Here is a 23,618-nt window from a genome sequence, read left to right as displayed (position 1 = left end):
TTTCTACTGAGTCTATCAGAGTTCCTAGGAAGGAAACTCTTGTGAGAGGGGAGAGAGAACTCTTTCCTTCGTTCACCTTCCACCCGTGAGACCTCAGGAATGCCAGAACAATGTCCGTATGGGACCTGGCGATTTGAAAAGTCAATGCCTGTATCAGGATGTCGTCTAGGTAAGGGGGCACTGCTATACCCCGTGGCCTTAGAACCGCCAGAAGGGACCCTAGAACCTTCGTAAAGATTCTTGGTACCGTGGGAAGAGCCACAAACTGGTAATGCCTGTCTAGGAAGGCGAACCTGAGAAACTGATGATGATCCCTGTGTATCGGAATGTGTAGATTAGCATCCTTTAAATCCACGGTAGTCATATATTGACCCTCCTGGATCATAGGTAGGATGGTTCGAATAGTCTCCATCTTGAAGGATGGGACCCTGAGAAATTTGTTTAGGATCTTGAGATCCAAGATTGGTCTGAAAGTTCCCTTTTTCTTGGGAACTATAAACAGATTTGAATAGAAGCCCTGCCCCTGTTCCTCCTTTGGAACTGGGTGGATCACTCCCATAACTAGTAAGTCTTGAACGCAATGTAAGAATGCCTCTCTCTTTATCTGGTTTGCAGATAATTGTGAGAGATGAAATCTCCCCTTTGGAGATGAAGCTTTGAAATCCAGAAGATATCCCTGGGAAACAATCTCCAGAGCCCAGGGATCCTGGACATCTCTTGCCCAAGCCTGGGCGAAGAGAGAAAGTCTGCCCCCCACTAGATCTGGTCCCGGATTGGGCGCTACTCCTTCATGCTGTCTTAGAGGCAGCAGCAGGCTTTTTGGCCTGTTTCCCCTTGTTCCAAGCCTGGTTAGGTCTCCAGACTGGCTTGGACTGGGCAAAATTTCCCTCTTGTTTTGTAGAAGAGGAAGATGGAGCTGCGCCACTCTTGAAGTTTCGAAAAGAACGAAAATTAGTCTGTTTAGTCCTTAACTTGTTGGACCTATCCTGGGGTAGGGCGTGGCCTTTTCCTCCAGTAATATCAAAAATGATCTCCTTCAGTCCAGGCCCAAATAGGGTCTACCCTTTGAAGGGGATATTGAGAAGTTTAGACTTTGAAGTGACATCAGCTGACCAGGATTTAAGCCATAGCGCCCTACGCGCCTGAATGGCAAAATCTGAATTTTTAGCCGTTAGCTTGGTTAAATGAAAAACGGCATCAGAAATTAATGAATTGGCTAACTTAAGAGCTTTAAGGATATCATCCAACGGGGTTTCTACCTGTAGAGCCTCCTCCAGAGACTCGAACCAGAAAGCCACTGCAGCAGTGACTGGGGCAATGCATGCAAGAGGCTGGAGAATAAAACCTTGTTGTATAAAGATTTTCTTAAGGAAACCCACTAATTTTTTATCCATAGGATCTAGGAAACTGTCCTCGACAGGAATAGTTGTACGCTTAGCTAGGGTAGAGACTGCTCCCTCCACCTTAGGGGCCGTCTGCCACGAGTCCCGTGTAGCGGCATCTATAGGAAACATCTTTTTAAAAGCAGGAGGGGGAGAGAACGGTACACCTGGTCTATCCCATTCCTTAGTAATAATTTCTGAAAACCTCTTAGGGATTGGAAAAACGTCAGTGTAAACAGGCACTGCAAAGTATTTGTCCATTTTACACAATTTCTCTGGGACTACAATGGTGTCACAGTTCCAGAGTCGCTAAAATCTCCCTGAGCAACACACGGAGGTTTTCAAGCTTAAATTTAAATGCTGTCATTTCAGAGTCAGACTGAAGTAACGCCTTCCCTGAATCAGAGAAGTCACCCACAGATAGAAGCTCTCCTGCTTCAACTTCTGCATATTGTGAGGGTATATCAGACATAGCTACTAAAGCGTCAGAGAGCTCTATATTTGTTCTAGCCCCAGAGCTGTCTCGCTTTCCTTGTAACCCTGGCAGTTTGGACAATACCTCTGTGAGGGTATGATTCATAACTGCCGCCATGTCTTATAAGGTAAACGCATTGGACGCGCTAGATGTACTTGGCACACTTGAGCGGGAGTTATAGGTTCTGACACGTGGGGAGAGCTAGATGGCATAACCTCCCTTTTGTCAGTCTCAGAAACCTCAGGTGATAAATCTTTTAAAAGCCATAATATGTTCTTTATAACTTATAGAAAGGTCAGTGCATTTGGTACACATTTGGTACACATTCTAAACATAATGAACAAGGAGTTTCCTCTATGTCAGACATGTTTAACAGACTAGTAATGAGACCAGCAAGCTTGGAAAACACTTTAATAACTGTGAAAAAAGCAATAATATAAAAACGGTACTGTGCCTTTTTCAGAGAAAAAAAAATACCACATAAACTGCAAAACAGTGATAAAAAGTAGTAAACTCTATGAAATTTTTACAGTGTGTATAAGGGACTAAATAAGCATTGCACCCACTTGCAAATGGATGATTAATCCCTCAGGCCCAAAAACTAATTAGAAAAACATTAAAACTGCTAACAGTCAAACACACTGCCACAGCTGTGCTGTGGCTCCTACCTGCCCTTAAAAACGATTTTTGCAGGAACAAAACCCTCTATAGAGGTCCTATAAGCCAGAGGACTCCTTCAGGGAAGCTGGATGAAAATGAACTGCACATTTAGAGCTTGAAACTAGGCCCCTCCCTACCATGCACTCAAAGTCAGAGGGCCTTAAAAAAGTACTCCTAGAAGTAATCTAACAAGCCATGTGGAAAACTAGGCCCCAAATAAAGATTTATCACCCTCAGAGAAAAAACATAATTTATGTAAGAACTTACCTGATAAATTCATTTCTTTCATATTAGCAAGAGTCCATGAGCTAGTGACGTATGGGATATACATTCCTACCAGAAGGGGCAAAGTTTCCCAAACCTCAAAATGCCTATAAATACACCCCTCACCACACCCACAAATCAGTTTAACGCATAGCCAAGAAGTGGGGTGATAAGACAAAATTGTGAAAGCATAAAAAATAAGGAATTGGAATAATTGTGCTTTATACAAAAAAATCATAACCACCACAAAAAAGGGTGGGCCTCATGGACTCTTGCTAATATGAAAGAAATGAATTTATCAGGTAAGTTCTTATATAAATTATGTTTTCTTTCATGTAATTAGCAAGAGTCCATGAGCTAGTGACGTATGGGATAATGAATACCCAAGATGTGGATCTTCCATGCAAGAGTCACTAGAGAGGGAGGGATAAAATAAAGACAGCCAATTCCGCTGATAATAATCCACACCCAAAATAAAGTTTAAATCTTATAATGATAAAAAATGAAATTATAAGCAGAAGAATCAAACTGAAACAGCTGCCTGAAGTACTTTTCTACCAAAAACTGCTTCAGAAGAAGAAAACACATAAAAAATGGTAGAATTTAGTAAAAGTATGCAAAGACCAAGTTGCTGCTTTGCAAATCTGATCAACCGAAGCTTCATTCCTAAACACCCAGGAAGTAGAAACTGACCTAGTAGAATGAGCTGTAATCCTTTGAGGCGGAGTTTTACCCGACTCGACATAAGCATGATGAATCAAAGACTTTAACCAAGACGCCAAAGAAATGGCAGAGGCCTTCTGACCTTTCCTAGAACCGGAAAAGATAACAAATAGACTAGAAGTCTTTCGGAAATTTTTAGTAGCTTCAACATAATATTTCAAAGCTCTAACTACATCCAAAGAATGCAACGATCTTTCCTTAGAATTCTTAGGATTAGGACACAATGAAGGAACCACAATTTCTCTACTAATGTTGTTAGAATTCACAACCTTAGGCAAAAATTAAAAGAAGTTCGCAACACCGCCTTATCCTGATGAAAAATCAGAAAAGGAGACTCACAAGTAAGAGCAGATAAATCAGAAACTCTTCTAGAAGAAGAGATGGCCAAAAGAAACAAAACTTTCCAAGAAAGTAATTTAATGTCCAACGAATGCATAGGTACAAACGGAGGAGCTTGAAGAGCCCCCAGAACCAAATTCAAACTTCAAGGAGGAGAAATTGACTTAATAACAGGTTTTATACGAACCAAAGCTTGTACAAAACAATGAATATCAGGAAGACTAGCAATCTTTCTGTGAAAAAGAACAGAAAGAGCAGAGATTTGTCCTTTCAAGGAACTTGCAGACAAACCTTTATCCAAACCATCCTGAAGAAACTGTAAAATTCTAGGAATTCTAAAAGAATGCCAAGAAAAATGATGAGAAAAACACCAAGAAATGTAAATCTTCCAGACTCGATAATATATCTTCCTAGATACAGATTTATGAGCCTGTAACATAGTATTAATCAGAGAGTCAGAGAAACCTCTATGACTGAGAATCAAGCGTTCAATCTCCATCCCTTCAAATTTAAGGATTTGAGATCCTGATGGAAAAAAGAACCTTGTGATAGAAGGTCTGGTCTTAACGGAAGAGTCCACGGTTGGCAAGTGGCCATCCGGACAAGATCCGCATACCAAAACCTGTGAGGCCATGCTGGAGCCACCAGCAGAACAAACGAGCACTCCTTTAGAATCTTGGAAATTACTCTTGGAAGAAGAACTAGAGGCGGAAAGATATAGGCAGGATGATACTTCCAAGGAAGTGACAATGCATCCACTGCCTCCGCCTGAGGATCCCTGGATCTGGACAGATACCTGGGAAGCTTCTTGTTTAGATGAGAAGCCATCAGATCTATTTCTGGAAGTCCCCACATTTGAACAATCTGAAGAAATACCTCTGGGTGAAGAGACCATTCGCCCGGATGTAACGTTTGGCGACTGAGATTATCCGCTTCCCAATTGTCTATACCTGGGATATGAACCGCAGAAATTAGACAGGAGCTGGATTCCGCCCATACCAGAATTCGAGATACTTCTTTCATAGCCAGAGGACTGTGAGTCCCTCCTTGATGATTGACATATGCCACAGTTGTGACATTGTCCGTCTGAAAACAAATGAACGACTCTCTCTTTAGAAGAGGCCATGACTGAAGAGCTCTGAAAATTGCACGGAGTTCCAAAATATTGATTGGTAATCTCACCTCCTGAGATTCCCAAACCCCTTGTGCTGTCAGAGACCCCCAAACAGCTTCCCAACCTGTCAGACTTGCATCTGTTGAAATCACAGTCCAGGTTGGAAGAACAAAAAGAAGCCCCCTGAACTAAACGATGGTGGTCTGTCCACCACGTCAGAGAGTGTAGTACAATCGGTTTCAAAGATATTAATTGAGATATCTTTGTATAATCCCTGCACCACTGGTTCAGCATACAGAGCTGAAGAAGTCGCATGTGAAAACGAGCAAAGGGGACCGCGTCCAATGCAGCAGTCATAAGACCTAGAATTTCCATGCATAAGGCTACCAAAGGGAAAGATTGAAACTGAAGGTTTCGACAAGCTGAAACCAATTTCAGACGTCTCTTGTCTGTCAGAGACAGAGTCAAGGACACTGAATCTATCAGGAAACCTAAAAAGGTTACCCTTGTCTGAGGAATCAACAAACTTTTTGGTAAATTGATCCTCCAACCATGTTCTAGAAGAAACAACACTCATAAAAGACTGGAAAGGTTCTTTCTAGTGAAAATGAGCAAAGGGAATTGAATCCAATGCTGTGGCCATAAGACCTAAAACTTCTGTGCATATATAGCAACTGAAGGAAATAATAGAGACTAAAGGTACCGACAGACGGAACCCAATAGAATTATCCCTTGTCTGATAGAGACAAAGACAGTGACACAAACTATCTGTAAACCTAAAAAAGGTGACCCTTGTTTGAGGAATCAAGAGCTTTCGAAAAAAAGATCCTCTAACTATGTCCTGAAGAGCAAGTGAATCATATGAGATTCCGCATCCTCAGAAAATAATCTGAATGAAAACAGAAAAATGAAAATATGCATTTATTGTATCTAAGGAAAACAAATAATGCTATCAATGACCATAAAAAGGCAAAATAGTTTGAATAAAACTCCAAACCCAGTTCCTAAAAAAGGAACTGGAAGAAATACCCCAGAAGATTCCAGGTCTGAGCAGCGCTTGAACCCCATGGGTGCCCAGCCATGCTTCAACAGTATCCAAAATAATCAACACCTTTTCAACAAAGAACAAATGTACTTTAATAATAGAAAAATAATAAAAAAGCAGATTTGTTAGCGTCAATGTCTGATGAAGAAAATTTCTGAAAGAGAAAAAACATCATCAGAGAAGGATAAATCAGTATGTTGTTGGTCATTTGAAACTTCAATAATTAAAAAAGAAGTGAAAAAGACCTAAAAATTTTATTAGAAGGCACGAAGTCAGACAAAGCCTTTAAAATAGAATCAGAAAAATATTTCTTATAAATCTTCTAAATATTTCTTGTACATAAGATGTAAGAATGGAAATATATAAAGCATAAACACTAATGGATTCTGCATGTAAAAGTATATCATAATAACTTATTACAAACCATAGCTAAAGATAAACATTTATAACATTTAAAATAAATGAACTTAGCTTTGGTAGAACTGAAACTCAGTTAAGCGTTTTTCCAGAAGTGGCTTCTGATTCAGGGTCAATCTGAGACATCTTGCAATATGTAATAGAAAAAACAACATATAAAGCAAAATTGATCAAATTCCTTAAATGACAGTTTCAGGAATGGGAAAAAAATGCCAATGAACAAGCTTCTAGCAACCAGAAGCAATAAATAATGAGACTTAAATATTGTGGAGACAACAATGACGCTCAAATTTTTTAGCGCCAAAAAAGCCGCCCACATTATTTGGCGCCTAAATGCTTTTGGCGCCAAAAATGGCGCCACATTCGGTAACGCGACATTTTTTGGCGCAAAAACGTCAAAAAAATGACGCAACTTCCGGCGACACGTATGACGCCGGAAATGACAAGAAAATTTTTGCGCCAAGAAAGTCCGCGCCAAGAATGACGCAATAAAATGAAGCATTTTCGGCCCCCGCAAGCCTAACAGGCCACAGGAAAAAAGTCAAATTTTAAGGTAAGAAAAAATGATTTATTCATATGCATTATCCCAAATATGAAACTGACTGTCTGAAATAAGGAACGTTGAACATCCTGAATCAAGGCAAATAAATGTTTAAACACATATATTTAGAACTTTATAAAAAAGTGCCCAACCATAGCTTAGAGTGTCACAGAAAATAAGACTTACTTACCCCAGGGCACTCATCTACATGTAGTAGAAAGCCAAACCAGTACTGAAACGAGAATCAGTAGAGGTAATGGTATATATAAGAGTATATCGTCGATCTGAAAAGGGAGGTAAGAGATGAATCTCTACGACCGATAACAGAGAACCTATGAAATAGACCCCGTAGAAGGAGATCATTGAATTCAAATAGGCAATACTCTCTTCACATCCTTCTGACATTCACTGCACGCTGAGAGGAAAACCGGGCTCCAACCTGTTGCAGAGCGCATATCAACGTAGAATCTAGCACAAACTTACTTCACCACCTCCACAGGAGGCAAAGTTTGTAAAACTGATTTGTGGGTGTGGTGAGGGGTGTATTTATAGGCATTTTGAGGTTTGGGAAACTTTGCCCCTCCTGGTAGGAATGTATATCCCATACGTCACTAGCTCATGGACTCTTGCTAATTACATGAAAGAAAACGTTTTTATTTTTATAAATCATGCAAACGTTTTTACACTAAGTAATATAAGTATATTTCCCTTATTTGCAAGCATGATCCCAGTTGTTGTTAAATCACTGTATCAGGCTTACCTTAAATATACCAGGCACTGTCAGCATTTTCTAGACCTTATCATCTCTCTAGAAAAAAATATACTGAACATACCTCAAAGCAGGTAATCTGCAGTCCGTCCCCCCAACTGAAGTTTTCTTTCCATACTCTTCAGTTATGTGTGAGAACAGCAATGGACCTTAGTTACAAACCGCTAAGATCATCAAAACCTCCAGGCAGAATTCTTCTTCCAATTTCTGCATGAGAGTAAAAACAGTACAACGCCGGTACCGTTTAAAAATAACAAACTTTTGATTGAAGGTAAAAACTACACTAAGTCACCACATCTCTCTTGATACTTCCTTTCTTGTCGAGAGCTGCAAGAGAATGACTGGGGGTGGCAGTTAGGGGAGGAGCTATATAGACAGCTCTGCTGTGGGTGTCCTCTTGCAGCTTCCTGTTGGGAAGGAGAATATCCCACAAGTAATGGATGAACCCGTGGACTGGATACACCTTTACAAGAGAAATATTAATATGGACTAAAGTATGAAAACAAAAAACCGCACCTGACACCCACAATGGCTGGAGCACTCACCACCTCCTATGACCAGACCCCTGCGGACTAGAATGTCTCCTTCGCCACACAGTCAGGAATGCAGAAATGGGGAACGGAACATAACCACACCCGAACACAAGGTGAACCGAATTGTCGAAAAAAGCGCGCCCAACCAAAAGGCCTTGTCACTTCCATAGGCCTCAAAGTTCCAACCAAGAGCCCATAAACATCACACATAGCAGGTTGAATCACATAACAAACATGATTATAAACCCCCCTGTTCAATAACCCCCCTCAGGAGATATTAGCCCTCGATTCCAAGATACTAACAAAGACTCACTGAGACCCTTATGTCATATAGTTAGACCCGCAAGGTTTGTAACCTGTCGGGAAAACATTCACATTACAGTTCATTGACGATAAAGTAAAATGAAACGATCTTACCGGAATCTACGCTGTGGAACAGGAACACGGCCTTTCAAGTGTGACGAATAGTGGCATCGCCTCCACCATGGACTTGAGAGAAGAAAGCAGGCAGCGGAGCGAAGTTCGACAACGCCGATTGCTTGAGGAGCTGTTAATATGAGTCGGGATGGTTTCGCAGAAAGACTCTCCCTGCATATCTGGACTCTAACTTTCATCCAAGACCTCAGTGAGAGACTGGGAGGACTACTTAAAACTCCTGTCCCATGGCGAAGAGTACTACACTCCAAAAGAGACAAAAAACTAAAATTAAAAAATTCTGTCACATCTCTGCCAACCTCCTGGGACGAAAGGCAAAGAATGACTGGGGGATGGGGGGAGTGGGAGGAGTATTTAAGCCTTTGGCTGGGGTGTCTTTGCCTCCTCCTGGTGGCCAGGTTCTTAATTCCAAAAAGTAATGAATGCAGCTGTGGACTCTTTCCATTTAAGAAGAAAAAAACACTATAAAACCCCTTCAAAAAAACCATTTACCCCCACCTAAGTAGCTTTGACAGGAAAAATGCATGCTAAGCTGAGTTGAAAAAAAAAACACAAGTGAAAAAACATAATTTATGTAAGAACGTACCTGATAAATTCATTTTCTTTCATATTGGCAAGAGTCCATGAGCTAGTGATGTATGTGATATACAATCCTACCAGGAAAAAAATAATTGTGCTTTTATACAAAAAAATCATAACCACCATAAAAAGGATGGGCCTCATGGACTCTTGCCAATATGAAAGAAATTAATTTATCAGGTAAGTTCTTACATAAATTATGTTTTCTTTATGTATTTCTTTATATTGCATAGGCGCAGCAATTTGTGCCTCTAAGCTCAATAAACACTGATTCATGAGAGCAGACTCCTGCTCCATGTCAGACATGGCCTTAAAAAATATAGAGAAAAAAGAAACAGGATATGTGTACTATTCCTTTAAGAAGCTTTGTGTGAGATTTTAACCGCCCTCTTGTGTGACAAAAAAACATGGGGGTCTAAATACTAAGTAATTATAACAAGAGTCCTCAACAGGGGAAATGGATATGAAACTGCAAAATTTTGTATTAACTTGTTAGAATAAAAAAAACAATTATCCCAGGACCTCCAACCCTCAGACGTAACTGAGGTGATTACCTCCCCTCACTTCAGCTTCCCCAACAGTAAATGATGCAGCCGTGGAATCATCATATCTTAGGAAAGAAACTTTGCTAAGAGGACACTTAAAGGGACATGATAATACTCATATGCTATATCACTTGAAAACTGATGCAGTATAACTGTAAAAAGCGGACAGGAAAAACATAATTTATGTAAGAACTTACCTGATAAATTAATTTCTTTCATATTAGCAAGAGTCCATGAGCTAGTGACGTATGGGATATACATTCCTACCAGGAGGGGCAAAGTTTCCCAAACCTCAAAATGCCTATAAATACACCCCTCACCACACCCACAATTCAGTTTAAGAAGTGGGGTGATAAGAAAGGAGCAAAAGCATCAAAAATAAGGAATTGGAATAATTGTGCTTTATACAAAAAAATCATAACTACCACAAAAAAGGGTGGGCCTCATGGACTCTTGCTAATATGAAAGAAATGAATTTATCAGGTAAGTTCTTACATAAATTATGTTTTCTTTCATGTAATTAGCAAGAGTCCATGAGCTAGTGACGTATGGGATAGCAGATACCCAAGATGTGGAACTTCCACGCAAGAGTCACTAGAGAGGGAGGGATAAAATAAAGACAGCCAATTCCGCTGAAAAAATAATCCACAACCCAAATCAAAAAGTTTTAATCTTATAATGAAAAAAACTGAAATTATAAGCAGAAGAATCAAACTGAAACAGCTGCCTGAAGTACTTTTCTACCAAAAACTGCTTCAGAAGAAGAGAAAACATCAAAATGGTAGAATTTAGTAAAAGTATGCAAAGAAGACGAAGTTGCTGCTTTACAAATCTGATCAACTGAAGCTTCATTCCTAAAAGCCCAGGAAGTAGAAACTGACCTAGTAGAATGAGCCGTAATCCTTTGAGGCGGGGATCTACTCTACATAAGCATGATGAATCAAAGACTTTAACCAAGACGCCAAAGAAATGGCAGAAGCCTTCTGACCTTTCCTAGAACCAGAAAAGATAACAAATAGACTAGAAGTCTTTCTAAAATCTTTAGTAGCTTCAACATAATATTTCAAAGCTCTTACTACATCCAAAGAGTGTAAAGATCTCTCCAGAGAATTCTTAGGATTAGGACACAATGAAGGGACAACAATTTCTCTACTAATGTTGTTAGAATTCACAACCTTAGGTAAAAAATTAAATGAAGTCCGCAACACCGCCTTATCCTGATGAAAAATCAGAAAAGGAGATTCACAAGAAAGAGCAGATAACTCAGAAACTCTTCTAGCAGAAGAGATGGCCAAAAGGAAGAAAACTTTCCAAGAAAGTAAGTTAATATCCAGAGAATGCATAGGTTCAAACGGAGGAGCCTGTAAAGCCCTCAGAACCAAATTGAGACTCCAAGGAGGAGAGATTGACTTAATGACAGGCTTGATACGAACCAAAGCCTGTACAAAACAATGAATATCAGGATGATTAGCAATCTTTCTTTGAAAAAGAACAGAAAGAGCAGAGATTTGTCCTTTTAAGGATCTTGCAGACAAACCCTTATCCAAACCATCTTGAAGAAATTGTAAAATTGTAGGAATTCTAAAAGAATGCCAAGAGAATTTATGTGAAGAACACCAAGAAATGTAAGTCTTCCAAACTCGGTAATAGATCTTTCTAGACACAGATTTACGAGCCTGTAACATAGTATTAATCACTATGACTAAGTATTAAGCGTTCAATCTCCATACCTTCAAATTTAATGATTTGAGATCCTGATGGAAAAATGGGCCTTGAGACAGAAGGTCTGGCCTTAACGGAATTGTCCAAGGTTGGCCACTGGCCATCCGAACAAGATCTGCATAACAAAACCTGTGTGGCCATGATGGAGCCACCAGCAGTACAAACGAACGCTCCATTAGGATTTTGGAAATCACTCTTGGAAGAAGAACTAGAGGCGGAAAGATATAAGCAGGTTGATAATTCCAAGGAAGTGACAACGCATCCACTGCTTCCGCCTGAGGATCCCTGGATCTGGACAGACACCTGGGAAGTTTCTTGTTTAGATGAGAGGCCATCAGATCTATTTCTGGAAGCCCCCAGATTTGAACAATCTGAAGAAAAACCTCTGGGTGAAGAGACCATTCGCCCGGATGTAATGTCTGGCGACTGAGATAATCCGCTTCCCAATTGTCTATACCTGGGATGTGAACCGCAGAAATTAGATAGGAGCTAAATTCTGCCAATACAAGTATTCGAGATACTTCTTTCATAGCCTGAGGACTGTGAGTCCCCCCTTGATTATTGACATATGCCACGGTTGTGGCATTTGTCTGTCTGAAAACAAATAAACGATTCTCTCTTCAGAAGGGATTGCGTCCGATGCAGCAGTCATGAGACCTAAAATTTCCATGCACAAAGCTACCGAAGGGAAATATTGAGACTGAAGGTTTCGACAAGCTGAAACCAATTTCAGACGTCTCTTTTCTGTTAGAGACAAAGTCATGGACAATGAATCTATTTGGAAACCCAAAAAGGTTACCCTTGTCTGAGGAATCAAGGAACTCTTTGGTAAATTGATCCTCCAACCATGTCTTTGAAGAAACAACACAAGTTGATTCGTGTGAGATTCTGCAGAATGTAAAGACTGAGCAAGTACCAAGATATCGTCCAAATAAGGAAATACTGCAATACCCTGCTCCCTTATTACAGAAAGAAGGGCACCAGGAACCTTCGAAAAGATCCTTGGAGCTGTTGCTAGGCCAAAAGGAAGAGCAACAAACTGGTAATGCTTGTCTAGAAAAGAGAATCTCAGGAACTGATAATGATCCGGATGAATTGGAATATGAAGATATGCATCCTGTAAGTCTATTGTGGACATATAATGCCCTTGCTGAACAAAAGGCAGAATAGTCCTTATAGTAACCATCTTGAATGTTGGTATCCTTACATAACAATTCAATATTTTTAGATCCAGAACTGGTCTGAAAGAATTCTCTTTCTTTGGAACAATGAACAGATTTGAATAAAACCCCAGGCACTGTTCCAGAACTGGAACTGGCACAATTACCCCAGCTGACTCCAGATCTGAAACACATTCCAGAAACGCTTGAGCCTTTACTGGGTTTACTGGAATGCGTGAAAGAAAGAATCTTCTCACAGGTGGTCTTATCTTGAAACCTATTCTGTACCATTGTGAAACAATGTTCTGAATCCAAAGACTTTGAATCGAATTGATCCAAACATCTTTGAAAAATCGTAACCTGCCCCCTACCAGCTGTGTTGGAATGAGGGCTGCACCTTCATGCGGATTTGGGAGCTGGTTTTGACTTTCTAAAAGGCTTGGATTTATTCCAGACTGGAGAAGGTTTCCAAATGGAAACTGTTCCTTTAGAGGAAGGGTCAGGCTTTTGTTCCTTATTCTGACGAAAGGAACGAAAACGATTAGCAGCCCTATATTTACCTTTAGATTTTTTATCCTGAGGTAAAAAGGCTCCCTTCCCCCCAGTAACAGTTGAAATTATTGAGTCTAACTGAGAACCAAATAATTTATTACCTTGGAAAGAAAGAGAAAGCAAAGTTGACTTAGAAGTCATATCTGCATTCCAAGACTTAAGCCATAAAGCTCTTCTAGCTAAAATAGCTAAAGACACATATCTGACATCAATTCTGATGATATCGAAAATGGCATCACAAATAAAGTTATTAGCATGTTAAGGAGTTTAACAATGCTATAAGCATTATGGTCTGACACTTGTTGTGCTAAAGCCTCCAACCAGAAAGTTGAAGCTGCAGCAACATCAGCCAAAGAAAAAGCAGGTCTAAGAAGATTACCTGAACATAAATAAGCCTTCCTTAGAAAGGATTCAAGCTTCCTATCTAAAGGATCCTTAAACGAAGTACTATCTGCCGTAGGAATAGTAGTACGTTTAGCAAGAGTAGAGATAGCCCCATCAACTTTGGGGATTTTCTCCCAAAACTCTAATCTATCAGATGGCAAAGGGTACAATTTCTTAAACCTTGGAGGAGTAAATAAAGTACCCAGACTATTCCATTCCCTAGAAATTACTTCTGAAATAGCATCAGGAACTGGAAAAAACTTCTGGAATAACTACATGAGGTTTAAAAACTGAATTTAAACGTTTAGTAGTTTTAATATCAAGAGGACTAGACTCCTCCATATCTAATGCAATCAACACTTCTTTAAGTAAAGAACGAATAAACTCCATCTTAAACAAATATGAAGATTTATCAGTGTCAATATGTGAGGTAGAATCTTCTGAACCAGAAAGATCCTCATCAGAAATAGATAAGTCAGAATGATGGCGGTCATTTAAAAATTCATCTGAAATATGTGAAGTTTTAAAAGACCTCTTACGTTTACTAGAAGAGCCTTCCGAATAGAATTAGAAACAAATTCTTTAACATTAACAGGAACATCCTGAACATTAGATGTTGAAGGAACAACAACAGGTAATGGATTATTACTAATGGAAATATTACCAGCGTTGGATAGCTTATCATGACAACTAACACAAACTACAGCCGGAGGAAACGTTACCAAAAGTTTACAACAAATGCACTTAGCTTTGGTAGAACCGACATCAGGCAGCGCTTTTCCAGAAGTAGATTCTGATCCAGGGTCAGGTAGTGACATCTTGCAATATGTAATAGAAAAAACAACATATAAAGCAAAATTATCAAATTCCTTAAATGGCAGTTTCAGGAATGGGAAAAAATGCAAAACAAAACAAGCCTCTAGAAAACCAGAAGCAACTAAAAAGTGAGACTAAAATAATGTGAAAAAAACTGGCGCCAAGTATGACGCCCACATTTTTGGCGCCAAGTATAACGCCCACATATTTTGGCGCCAAAAAAAGTCCGCAATACACATACGTCAAAAAAATGACGCAATTACGTGAAAACTTCCGGTGCCAACTATGATGCCGGAAATGATGAAATTTTTGCGCCAAAAAAGTCTTGCGCCAAGAATGACGCAATAAATAGAAGTATTTTCTTCACCCGTGAGCCTAACAGCCCGCAAATTTGAAAAAAAGTAAATTGAAAATTTTAAGGTAAGAAAAATAAAATTTATATGCATTTTCCCCCCCAAAAAAATGAAACTAACAGTCTGAATGAAGGAATACTGATTATCCTGAATCATGGCAAATATAAGTTTAAACACATATATTTAGAACTTTACATATAAAGTGCCCAACCATAGCTTTGAGTGTCAAAAATAGAAATAAGACATACTTACCCTAAGACACTCATCTACATATAGTAGATAGCCAAACCAGTACTGAAACGAGAATCAGTAGAGGTAATGGTATATAAGAGTATATTGTCGATCTGAAAAGGGAGTTAGGAGAAGAAATCTCTACGACCGATAACAGAGAACATATGAAATAGATCCCCTAGAGGAAGACCATGGTATTCAAATAGGCAATACTCTCTTCACATCCCTCTGACATTCACTGAACTCTGAGAGGAAAACCGGGCTTCAGCCTGCTGCGAAGCGCATATCAACGTAGAATCTAGCACAAACTTACTTCACCACCTCCATGGGAGGCAAAGTTTGTAAAACTGAATTGTGGGTGTGGTGAGGGGTGTATTTATAGGCATTTTGAAGTTTGGGAAACTTTGCCCCTCCTGGTAGGAATGTATATTCCATACATCACTAGCTCATGGACTAATTACATGAAAGAAATATCACCTCTATATAAAAAAGGAAGATATTTTACCTCACAATTTCCTCAGCTCAGCAGAGTAAGTTCTGTGTAAAACAATATACTTCAGCTGCTGCTCAGCTGCTGCTCAGCTGCAGGTAAAAAAAAAATTAAAAAATATATGAAGAAATGAATTGCAGCCAATCAGCATCAGCAGTGCTGAGGTCATGAACTCTTTTACTGTGATCTCATGAGATTTCACTTAATTTTCATGAGATTTCATAGTAAACTTCCTTAAACTGAATAGGGAAATAAGATGAGAGTGCACGTAAGCTCACTCCCTTAGCTGTCCTGGGACAGACATATTGATTTGCTGCTTAGAAGTCCTTTACAATGGGATGTGGCTACTGAGGAATTTTTGAGGTAAAATATCTTTCTTTTTTACATAGAGATGTTTCAGGTGATATTTTCTAGTCAGTTTTTACAGCTATGCTGCACCACTTTCAAGTGTTTCAACATTTGGGTATCATGCCCCTTTAAGTAAAAATTATACTTTAATGATTCAGTTAGCGCATGCAGTTTTTAAAGAGTTTCTAATTCCATTATTAAATTGTGCAGTGTGTTTATATGCACACTTTCTGAAGCACCAGCTCCTACTAAGCATGTGCAAGAGTTCAAAGTGTATACATGTATATGCATATGTGATGTTTGTCACATGATACAGAGGACCAGCAAAATATAGGACATTTCGCAATTAGCTAGAAAAAAAATCTATTGTTCATGCAAAATTAGTATTATTCCATTGTCTTTTTATTTTGCACTTTTCAATTATGCAATTCTACTGTAATCTTGAAATAATAATTTTAATTTATTTTTTGTTACCTTTTCCCATTAATGACCGCGACGTACCATGTGTGTCGCCAGTCATTAAGTGTTTTCTTGTTTATAATACCCTACCTCCTCCCTTCTGGTCACCGTAATAGCTAATGATAAAGCATTCCCCGTAGAAAGACTAGCGACAAACAGGGTATGTCATTGGTCTTTAAAGCAGTGCTTAACAAATCTGTTTAAAAATTAGGAGCCAGTAAGAATATTTAGGAGCCAGGCAGTTGGATTTGTATATAGATGGCTTCCAGGCTCCTGGGTTTGTCAAGCCCTGCCTTAAGGGGTTAATAAAAATAATAAAGAAAGAAAGTATTCTGTGAAAAAAATAAATATATATTTTACAAGACATATGTTAATTTCACTGTCAGTGGTTACAATATGTTTGGCATAATGAGAGGAATTAGCTTTTCAAGTTTGCATCTCTAATGTTCACTCAAAATTATTGTGAACATTTAAACAGTAAAAGATAAAAATGTCCAATATGAGTGAATACCATATGCACCACATTCACTACTGAGTAATACTAAGAAAAGCCTTTTAGACACAAACAGGAATTACTTCAATGTTGCATGCCTCAGGAAAAGTTCAATGACACTGCTCACTGGTAATGCACACTCTTCTATTATTTCTAGACCGTTCTTAAATTCCAAAGCTTTTACTACTGAAAAACTACTGGGACTTGGCTGCTTAACAGAATGTAAAATCATGTCTTGAAATCCTTTACACACATATCATTGAACAGAGCCCTTTAATTGTACTTTATTTAAAACATACCTGGAAAGGTGGATTATAGGTAAAATCAGACACAGGAAAGGGAGGCCTTCCTATTCTTTGTTCATTAGAGGTCTGTCCTGTATAGAAACACAAGAAAATTACTGTGAAGTTGCTTATTAAATTTTAGGAAACAATAAGGGCTAGATTACAAGTGGAGCAGTAATTTCCGCTACCGCTCGCACACTAACTTTGCTCGAATTATGCGCTTTGTGCTAGTCGGGTATTACAAGTTGAAAGTAATTATTTATCGCTCGCACACTAACCCAACGTGCGCACAAAGCAGAAGTTAGCATATTGTGATCGCGTTAACTCTCCCATTGACTTTTGTTCTCACAAAAAGAGCTGACAATGCCCTACAAAAGGCCATTTTAAGGGCTATATCTGTAGTTTAGTGTTGGTATACGTTTTTTAATTTTGGTTGGGTTTTTTTTCAGTGGGGTTTTAGAATAGGCATAACTGTTTTTTTTATTTGTATCTACAGGGAGTGCAGAATTATTAGGCAAGTTGTATTTTTGAGGATTAATTTTATTATTGAACAACAACCATGTTCTCAATGAACCCAAAAAACTCATTAATATCAAAGCTGAATAGTTTTGGAAGTAGTTTTTAGTTTGTTTTTAGTTATAGCTATTTTAGGGGGATATCTGTGTGTGCAGGTGACTATTACTGTGCATAATTATTAGGCAACTTAACAAAAAACAAATATATACCCATTTCAATTATTTATTTTTACCAGTGAAACCAATATAACATCTCAACATTCACAAATATACATTTCTGACATTCAAAAACAAAACAAAAACAAATCAGTGACCAATATAGCCACCTTTCTTTGCAAGGACACTCAAAAGCCTGCCATCCATGGATTCTGTCAGTGTTTTGATCTGTTCACCATCAACATTGCGTGCAGCAGCAACCACAGCCTCCCAGACACTGTTCAGAGAGGTGTACTGTTTTCCCTCCTTGTAAATCTCACATTTGATGATGGACCACAGGTTCTCAATGGGGTTCAGATCAGGTGAACAAGGAGGCCATGTCATTAGATTTTCTTCTTTTATACCCTTTCTTGCCAGCCACGCTGTGGAGTACTTGGACGCGTGTGATGGAGCATTGTCCTGCATGAAAATCATGTTTTTCTTGAAGGATGCAGACTTCTTCCTGTACCACTGCTTGAAGAAGGTGTCTTCCAGAAACTGGCAGTAGGTCTGGGAGTTGAGCTTGACTCCATCCTCAACCCGAAAAGGCCCCACAAGCTCATCTTTGATGATACCAGCCCAAACCAGTACTCCACCTCCACCTTGCTGGCGTCTGAGTCGGACTGGAGCTCTCTGCCCTTTACCAATCTAGCCACGGGCCCATCCATCTGGCCCATCAAGACTCACTCTCATTTCATCAGTCCATAAAACCTTAGAAAAATCAGTCTTGAGATATTTCTTGGCCCAGTCTTGACGTTTCAGCTTGTGTATCTTGTTCAGTGGTGGTCGTCTTTCAGCCTTTCTTACCTTGGCCATGTCTCTGAGTATTGCACACCTTGTGCTTTTGGGCACTCCAGTGATGTTGCAGCTCTGAAATATGGCCAAACTGGTGGCAAGTGGCATCTTGGCAGCTGCACGCTTGACTTTTCTCAGTTCATGGGCAGTTATTTTGCGCCTTGGTTTTTCCACACGCTTCTTGCGACCCTGTTGACTATTTTGAATGAAACGCTTGATTGTTCGATGATCAAGCTTCAGAAGCTTTGCAATTTTAAGAGTGCTGCATCCCTCTGCAAGATATCTCACTATTTTTGACTTTTCTGAGCCTGTCAAGTCCTTCTTTTGACCCATTTTGCCAAAGGAAAGGAAGTTGCCTAATAATTATGCACACCTGATATAGGGTGTTGATGTCATTTGACCACACCCCTTCTCATTACAGAGATGCACATCACCTAATATGCTTAATTGGTAGTAGGCTTTCAAGCCTATACAGCTTGGAGTAAGACAACATGCATAAAGAGGATGATGTGGTCAAAATACTCATTTGCCTAATAATTCTGCACACAGTGTATAATGAAATGTAAGGTTTTTAGTTTTTTTTAAAGTAATGTTAGTTTCTTTTAACTTTTCTAGGTAAGTTTTTATATATATTTTTTTAAAGATAAGGTTAGTTTATTCTGGGATTTTAAGTTAGGGGGTTTAGATGTTAGTGGGTTACTTTGCAATAGGGGTTGTGGTTGTTTAGGGGTTAATAATGTGGTGGGTTACTTTGAGATGTTTTTTGCAGTTTAGGGGTTAACAGTGTAGTGGGTTACTTTGTGATGGGGTGGCAGTTAAGGGGTTAATAGTCTAGCTCAGTGCAACTGTTTCCTCTGGCCAAACTTTTTATGCGACCTTTAAGGTTGCATAAAAGTATGAGAGGTAAATGCGATTGCGTTTGATCCATTACATTTACTTTCAACTTGTAATACGAGCCATAGAAAATATGGGGAGCATAAATTACCATAATTTTGCAAACGAAATTGCGGTAATTTAAAAAGCGTGCCACTTGTAATATAGAATTGAGCGTAAAGAACGCAGCAATCGCGTTTATGCTCCTCATGCCAATGATAGAGCTCCATTCATAATCTTGCCCTAAATACTTTATTCTAATGCCCTGAATTACTTACTGAATACTGAATAAAGTTATTTTCAAACTAAGCTTAGTCTAACACTTTAAGTTTTAAAACTGGTTAATATTGTGCAACTATTCAATTAAAAAACAAAATCAATTTATTATAAGAAAAAACATAATCTATGTAAGAATTTACCTGATAAATTCATTTATTTCATATTGGCAAGAGTCCATGAGCTAGTGACGTATGGGATATACAATCCTACCAGGAGGGGTAAAGTTTCCCAAACCTCAAAATGCCTATATATACACCCCTCACCACACCCACAATTCAGTTTAACGAATAGCCAAGTAGTGGGGTGATAGAAAAAAAGAGTAGAAAGCATCAAAAAAGGAACTGGAAAAAAAATTGTGCTTTATATAAAAACTCAAAACCACCAAAAACAGGGTGGGTCTCATGGACTCTTGCCAATATGAAAGAAATGAATTTATCAGGTAAGTTCTTACATAAATTATGTTTTCTTTCATGTAATTGGAAAGAGTCCATGAGCTAGCGACGTATGGGATATGAATACCCAAGATGTGGTACTCCACAGAAGAATCACTAGAGAGGGAGGGATAAAATAAAACAGCCATTTTCCGCTGAAAAAATTAAATCCACATCCAAAAAATGAGTTTTTCTCATAATTGAAAAGAAAAAAAACTTAAAACATAAGCAGAGGAATCAAACTGAAACAGCTGCTTGAAAAACTTTTCTAACAAAAACTGCTTCCAAAGAGGCAAACACATCAAAATGGTAGAATTTAGTAAATGTATGCAAAGAAGACCAAGTTGCTGCTTTGCAAATCTGATCAACTGAAGCTTCATTCTTAAAAGATCACAAAGTGTAGACTGATCTAGTAGAATGAGCTGTGATTCTCTGAGGCGGGGCCTGACCCGACTCCAAATAAGCCTGATGAATCAAAAGCTTTAACCAAGATGCCAAGGAAATGGCAGAAGCTTTCTGACCTTCCTAGAACCAGAAAAGACAACAAATAGACTTGAAGTCTTCCTGAAATCTTTAGTAGCTTCAACATAATATTTCAAAGCTCTAACAACATCCAAAGAATGTAAGGATCTCTTCAAATAATTCTTAGTATTAGGACAAAAAGAGGGAACAACAATTTCCCTATTAATGTTATTAGAATTCACAACCTTAGGAAGAAATTCAATGAAGTCTGCAAAACCGCCTTATCCTGATGGAAAATCAGAAAAGGAGACTCACAAGAAAGAGCAGATAATTTGGAAAGTCTTCTAGCAGAAGAGATAGCCAAAAGGAACAACACTTTCCAAGAAAGCAGTTTAATATCCAAACAATGGATAGGCTCAAAAGGAGGACCATCCTGAAGAAACTGTAAAATAAAATTAAAGTCTTCCAAACTCGATAAGAAATATTCCTAGAAACAGATTTACGAGCCTGTAACATAGTATTAATCACTGAGTCAGAGAAACCTCTATGACTAAGCACTAAGCTTTCAATTTCCATACTTTCAAATTTAAAGATTTGAGGTCCTGATGGAAAAAACTGACCTTGAGACAAAAGGTCTGGTCTTAAGGGAAGTGGCCATGGTTGGTAACTGGACATCCGAACAAGATCTGCATACCAAAACCTAGAGGCAGGAAAATATAAGCAGGTTGGTAAAACCAAAGAACTGCTAACACATCCATCGACTCTGCCTGAGAATCCCTGGAACTGAACAAGTACCTGGGAAGATTCTTGTTTAGATGGGAAGCCATCAGATCTATTTCTGGAAGACCCAACATCTGAACAATCAGAAAAAAACACATCTGGAAGGAGAGACCACTCCCCCGGATGTAAAGTCTGACGGCTGAGATAATACACTTTCCAATTGACTATACCTGGGATATATACCGCAGAAATTAGACAAGACCTGGATTCTGCCCAAGAAAGTATCCAAGATACTTCTTTCATAGCTAGGAAACTGTGAGTCCCATCTTGATGATTGACATATGCCACAGTTGTGATATTGTCTGTCTGAAAACAAATGAACGGTTCTCTCTTCAACAAAGGCCAAACCTGAAGAGACCTGAAAATAGCATGAAGTTCTAAAATATTAATTGGTAACCTCGCCTCTTGAGGTTTCCAAACTCCTTGTGCTGTCAGAGATCCCCAGACAGTATCCTAACAAGCAAACAGAATGATTGAGACTGAAGGTTTTGACAAGCTGAAACCTATTTAATTTGTCTCTTATTAATAGAAAGAGTCATGGACACTGAATCTATCTGGAAACCTAAAAAGGTGACCCTTGTCTGAGGAATCAAGGAATTTTCAGGTAAATTGATCCTCCAACCATGTCTTTGAAGAAACAATACTGGTTGATTTGTGTGAGATTCGGCAGAATGTAAAGACTAAGCTAGTACCAAGATATCATCCAAATAAGGAGCATCGTAATACCCTGTTCTCTGAATACAGAGAGTAGGACACCAAGTACCTTTGAGAAAAAACTTGGAGCTGTCGCTAGGCCAAATGGAAAAGCGACAAATTGGTAAGCTTGTCTAGAAAAGTGAACCTCAAAAACCGATAATGGTCTGGATGAATCAGAATATGAAGATATGTATCCTGTAAGCCTATCGTGGATATATAATGACCTTGCTGAACAAAAGGCAGAACAGTCTGAACAAAAGGCAGAACAGTCCATATAGCTAGCATTTGAAAGATGACACTCTTACAAAACTATTCAAAATTTCAGATCCAGAACTGGCCTGAATAAATTTTCTTTCTTTGGGACAATGAATAGATTTGAATAAAACCCCAGAACCTGTTCCTGAAACGGAACTGGTATGATTACCCCTGAAAGCTCCAGGTCTAAAACACACTTCAGAAAAGCTTGAGCCTTTACTGGATTTACAGGGACGTGTGAGAGAAAACAATCTTCTCACAGGAGGTCTTACTCTGAATCCTATTCAATACCCTTGAGAGACAATACTCTGAATACACTGATTTTGGACAGAATTTGTCCAAATGTTTTTGAAAAAATATAAATCTGCCCCCCCCACCAGCAGAGCTGAAATGAGGGCCGCACCTTCATGCAGACTTGGGGGATAGCTTTGCTTTCTTAAAGGGATTGGATCTATTCCAACTTGAATAAGGTTTTAGATTTACCCTTAGGACTATATCCTGAGGCAGAAAAACAGAATTTATGTTTACCTGATAAATTACTTTCTCCAACGGTGTGTCCGGTCCACGGCGTCATCCTTACTTGTGGGATATTCTCTTCCCCAACAGGAAATGGCAAAGAGCCCAGCAAAGCTGGTCACATGATCCCTCCTAGGCTCCGCCTACCCCAGTCATTCGACCGACGTTAAGGAGGAATATTAGCATAGGAGAAACCATATGGTACCGTGGTGACTGTAGTTAAAGAAAATAAATTATCAGACCTGATTAAAAAAACCAGGGCGGGCCGTGGACCGGACACACCGTTGGAGAAAGTAATTTATCAGGTAAACATAAATTCTGTTTTCTCCAACATAGGTGTGTCCGGTCCACGGCGTCATCCTTACTTGTGGGAACCAATACCAAAGCTTTAGGACACGGATGAAGGGAGGGAGCAAATCAGGTCACCTAAATGGAAGGCACCACGGCTTGCAAAACCTTTCTCCCAAAAATAGCCTCAGAAGAAGCAAAAGTATCAAACTTGTAAAATTTGGTAAAAGTGTGCAGTGAAGACCAAGTCGCTGCCCTACATATCTGATCAACAGAAGCCTCGTTCTTGAAGGCCCATGTGGAAGCCACAGCCCCAGTGGAATGAGCTGTGATTCTTTCGGGAGGCTGCCGTCCGGCAGTCTCGTAAGCCAATCTGATGATGCTTTTAATCCAAAAAGAGAGAGAGGTAGAAGTTGCTTT

The 23,618-nt window shown here is 39.1% G+C and overlaps 1 protein-coding gene across 3 annotated transcripts in view; it reads right to left on the bottom strand.

The window, feature by feature from the left end:
• Nucleotides 1–23,618, bottom strand: part of UMAD1 (UBAP1-MVB12-associated (UMA) domain containing 1) — a 295,126-nt gene that overhangs the window by 22,877 nt on the left and 248,631 nt on the right. For 2 of the 3 annotated variants that reach the window (XM_053714091.1, XM_053714090.1), the window contains exon 3: nt 17,129–17,205. In XM_053714091.1, the coding sequence (XP_053570066.1) occupies nt 17,129–17,205 (77 nt within the window). The remainder of the gene's footprint in view (nt 1–17,128; nt 17,206–23,618) is intronic. The other variant, XM_053714092.1, reaches the window with a different exon arrangement.

Source organism: Bombina bombina, chromosome 5 (genome assembly GCF_027579735.1).
Source record: "Bombina bombina isolate aBomBom1 chromosome 5, aBomBom1.pri, whole genome shotgun sequence".
In the NCBI taxonomy this organism is placed as follows: Eukaryota; Metazoa; Chordata; class Amphibia; order Anura; family Bombinatoridae; genus Bombina; species Bombina bombina.
The sequence above is the reverse complement of the archived record's forward strand: the minus strand, read 5'-3'. Positions and strand labels throughout refer to the sequence as shown.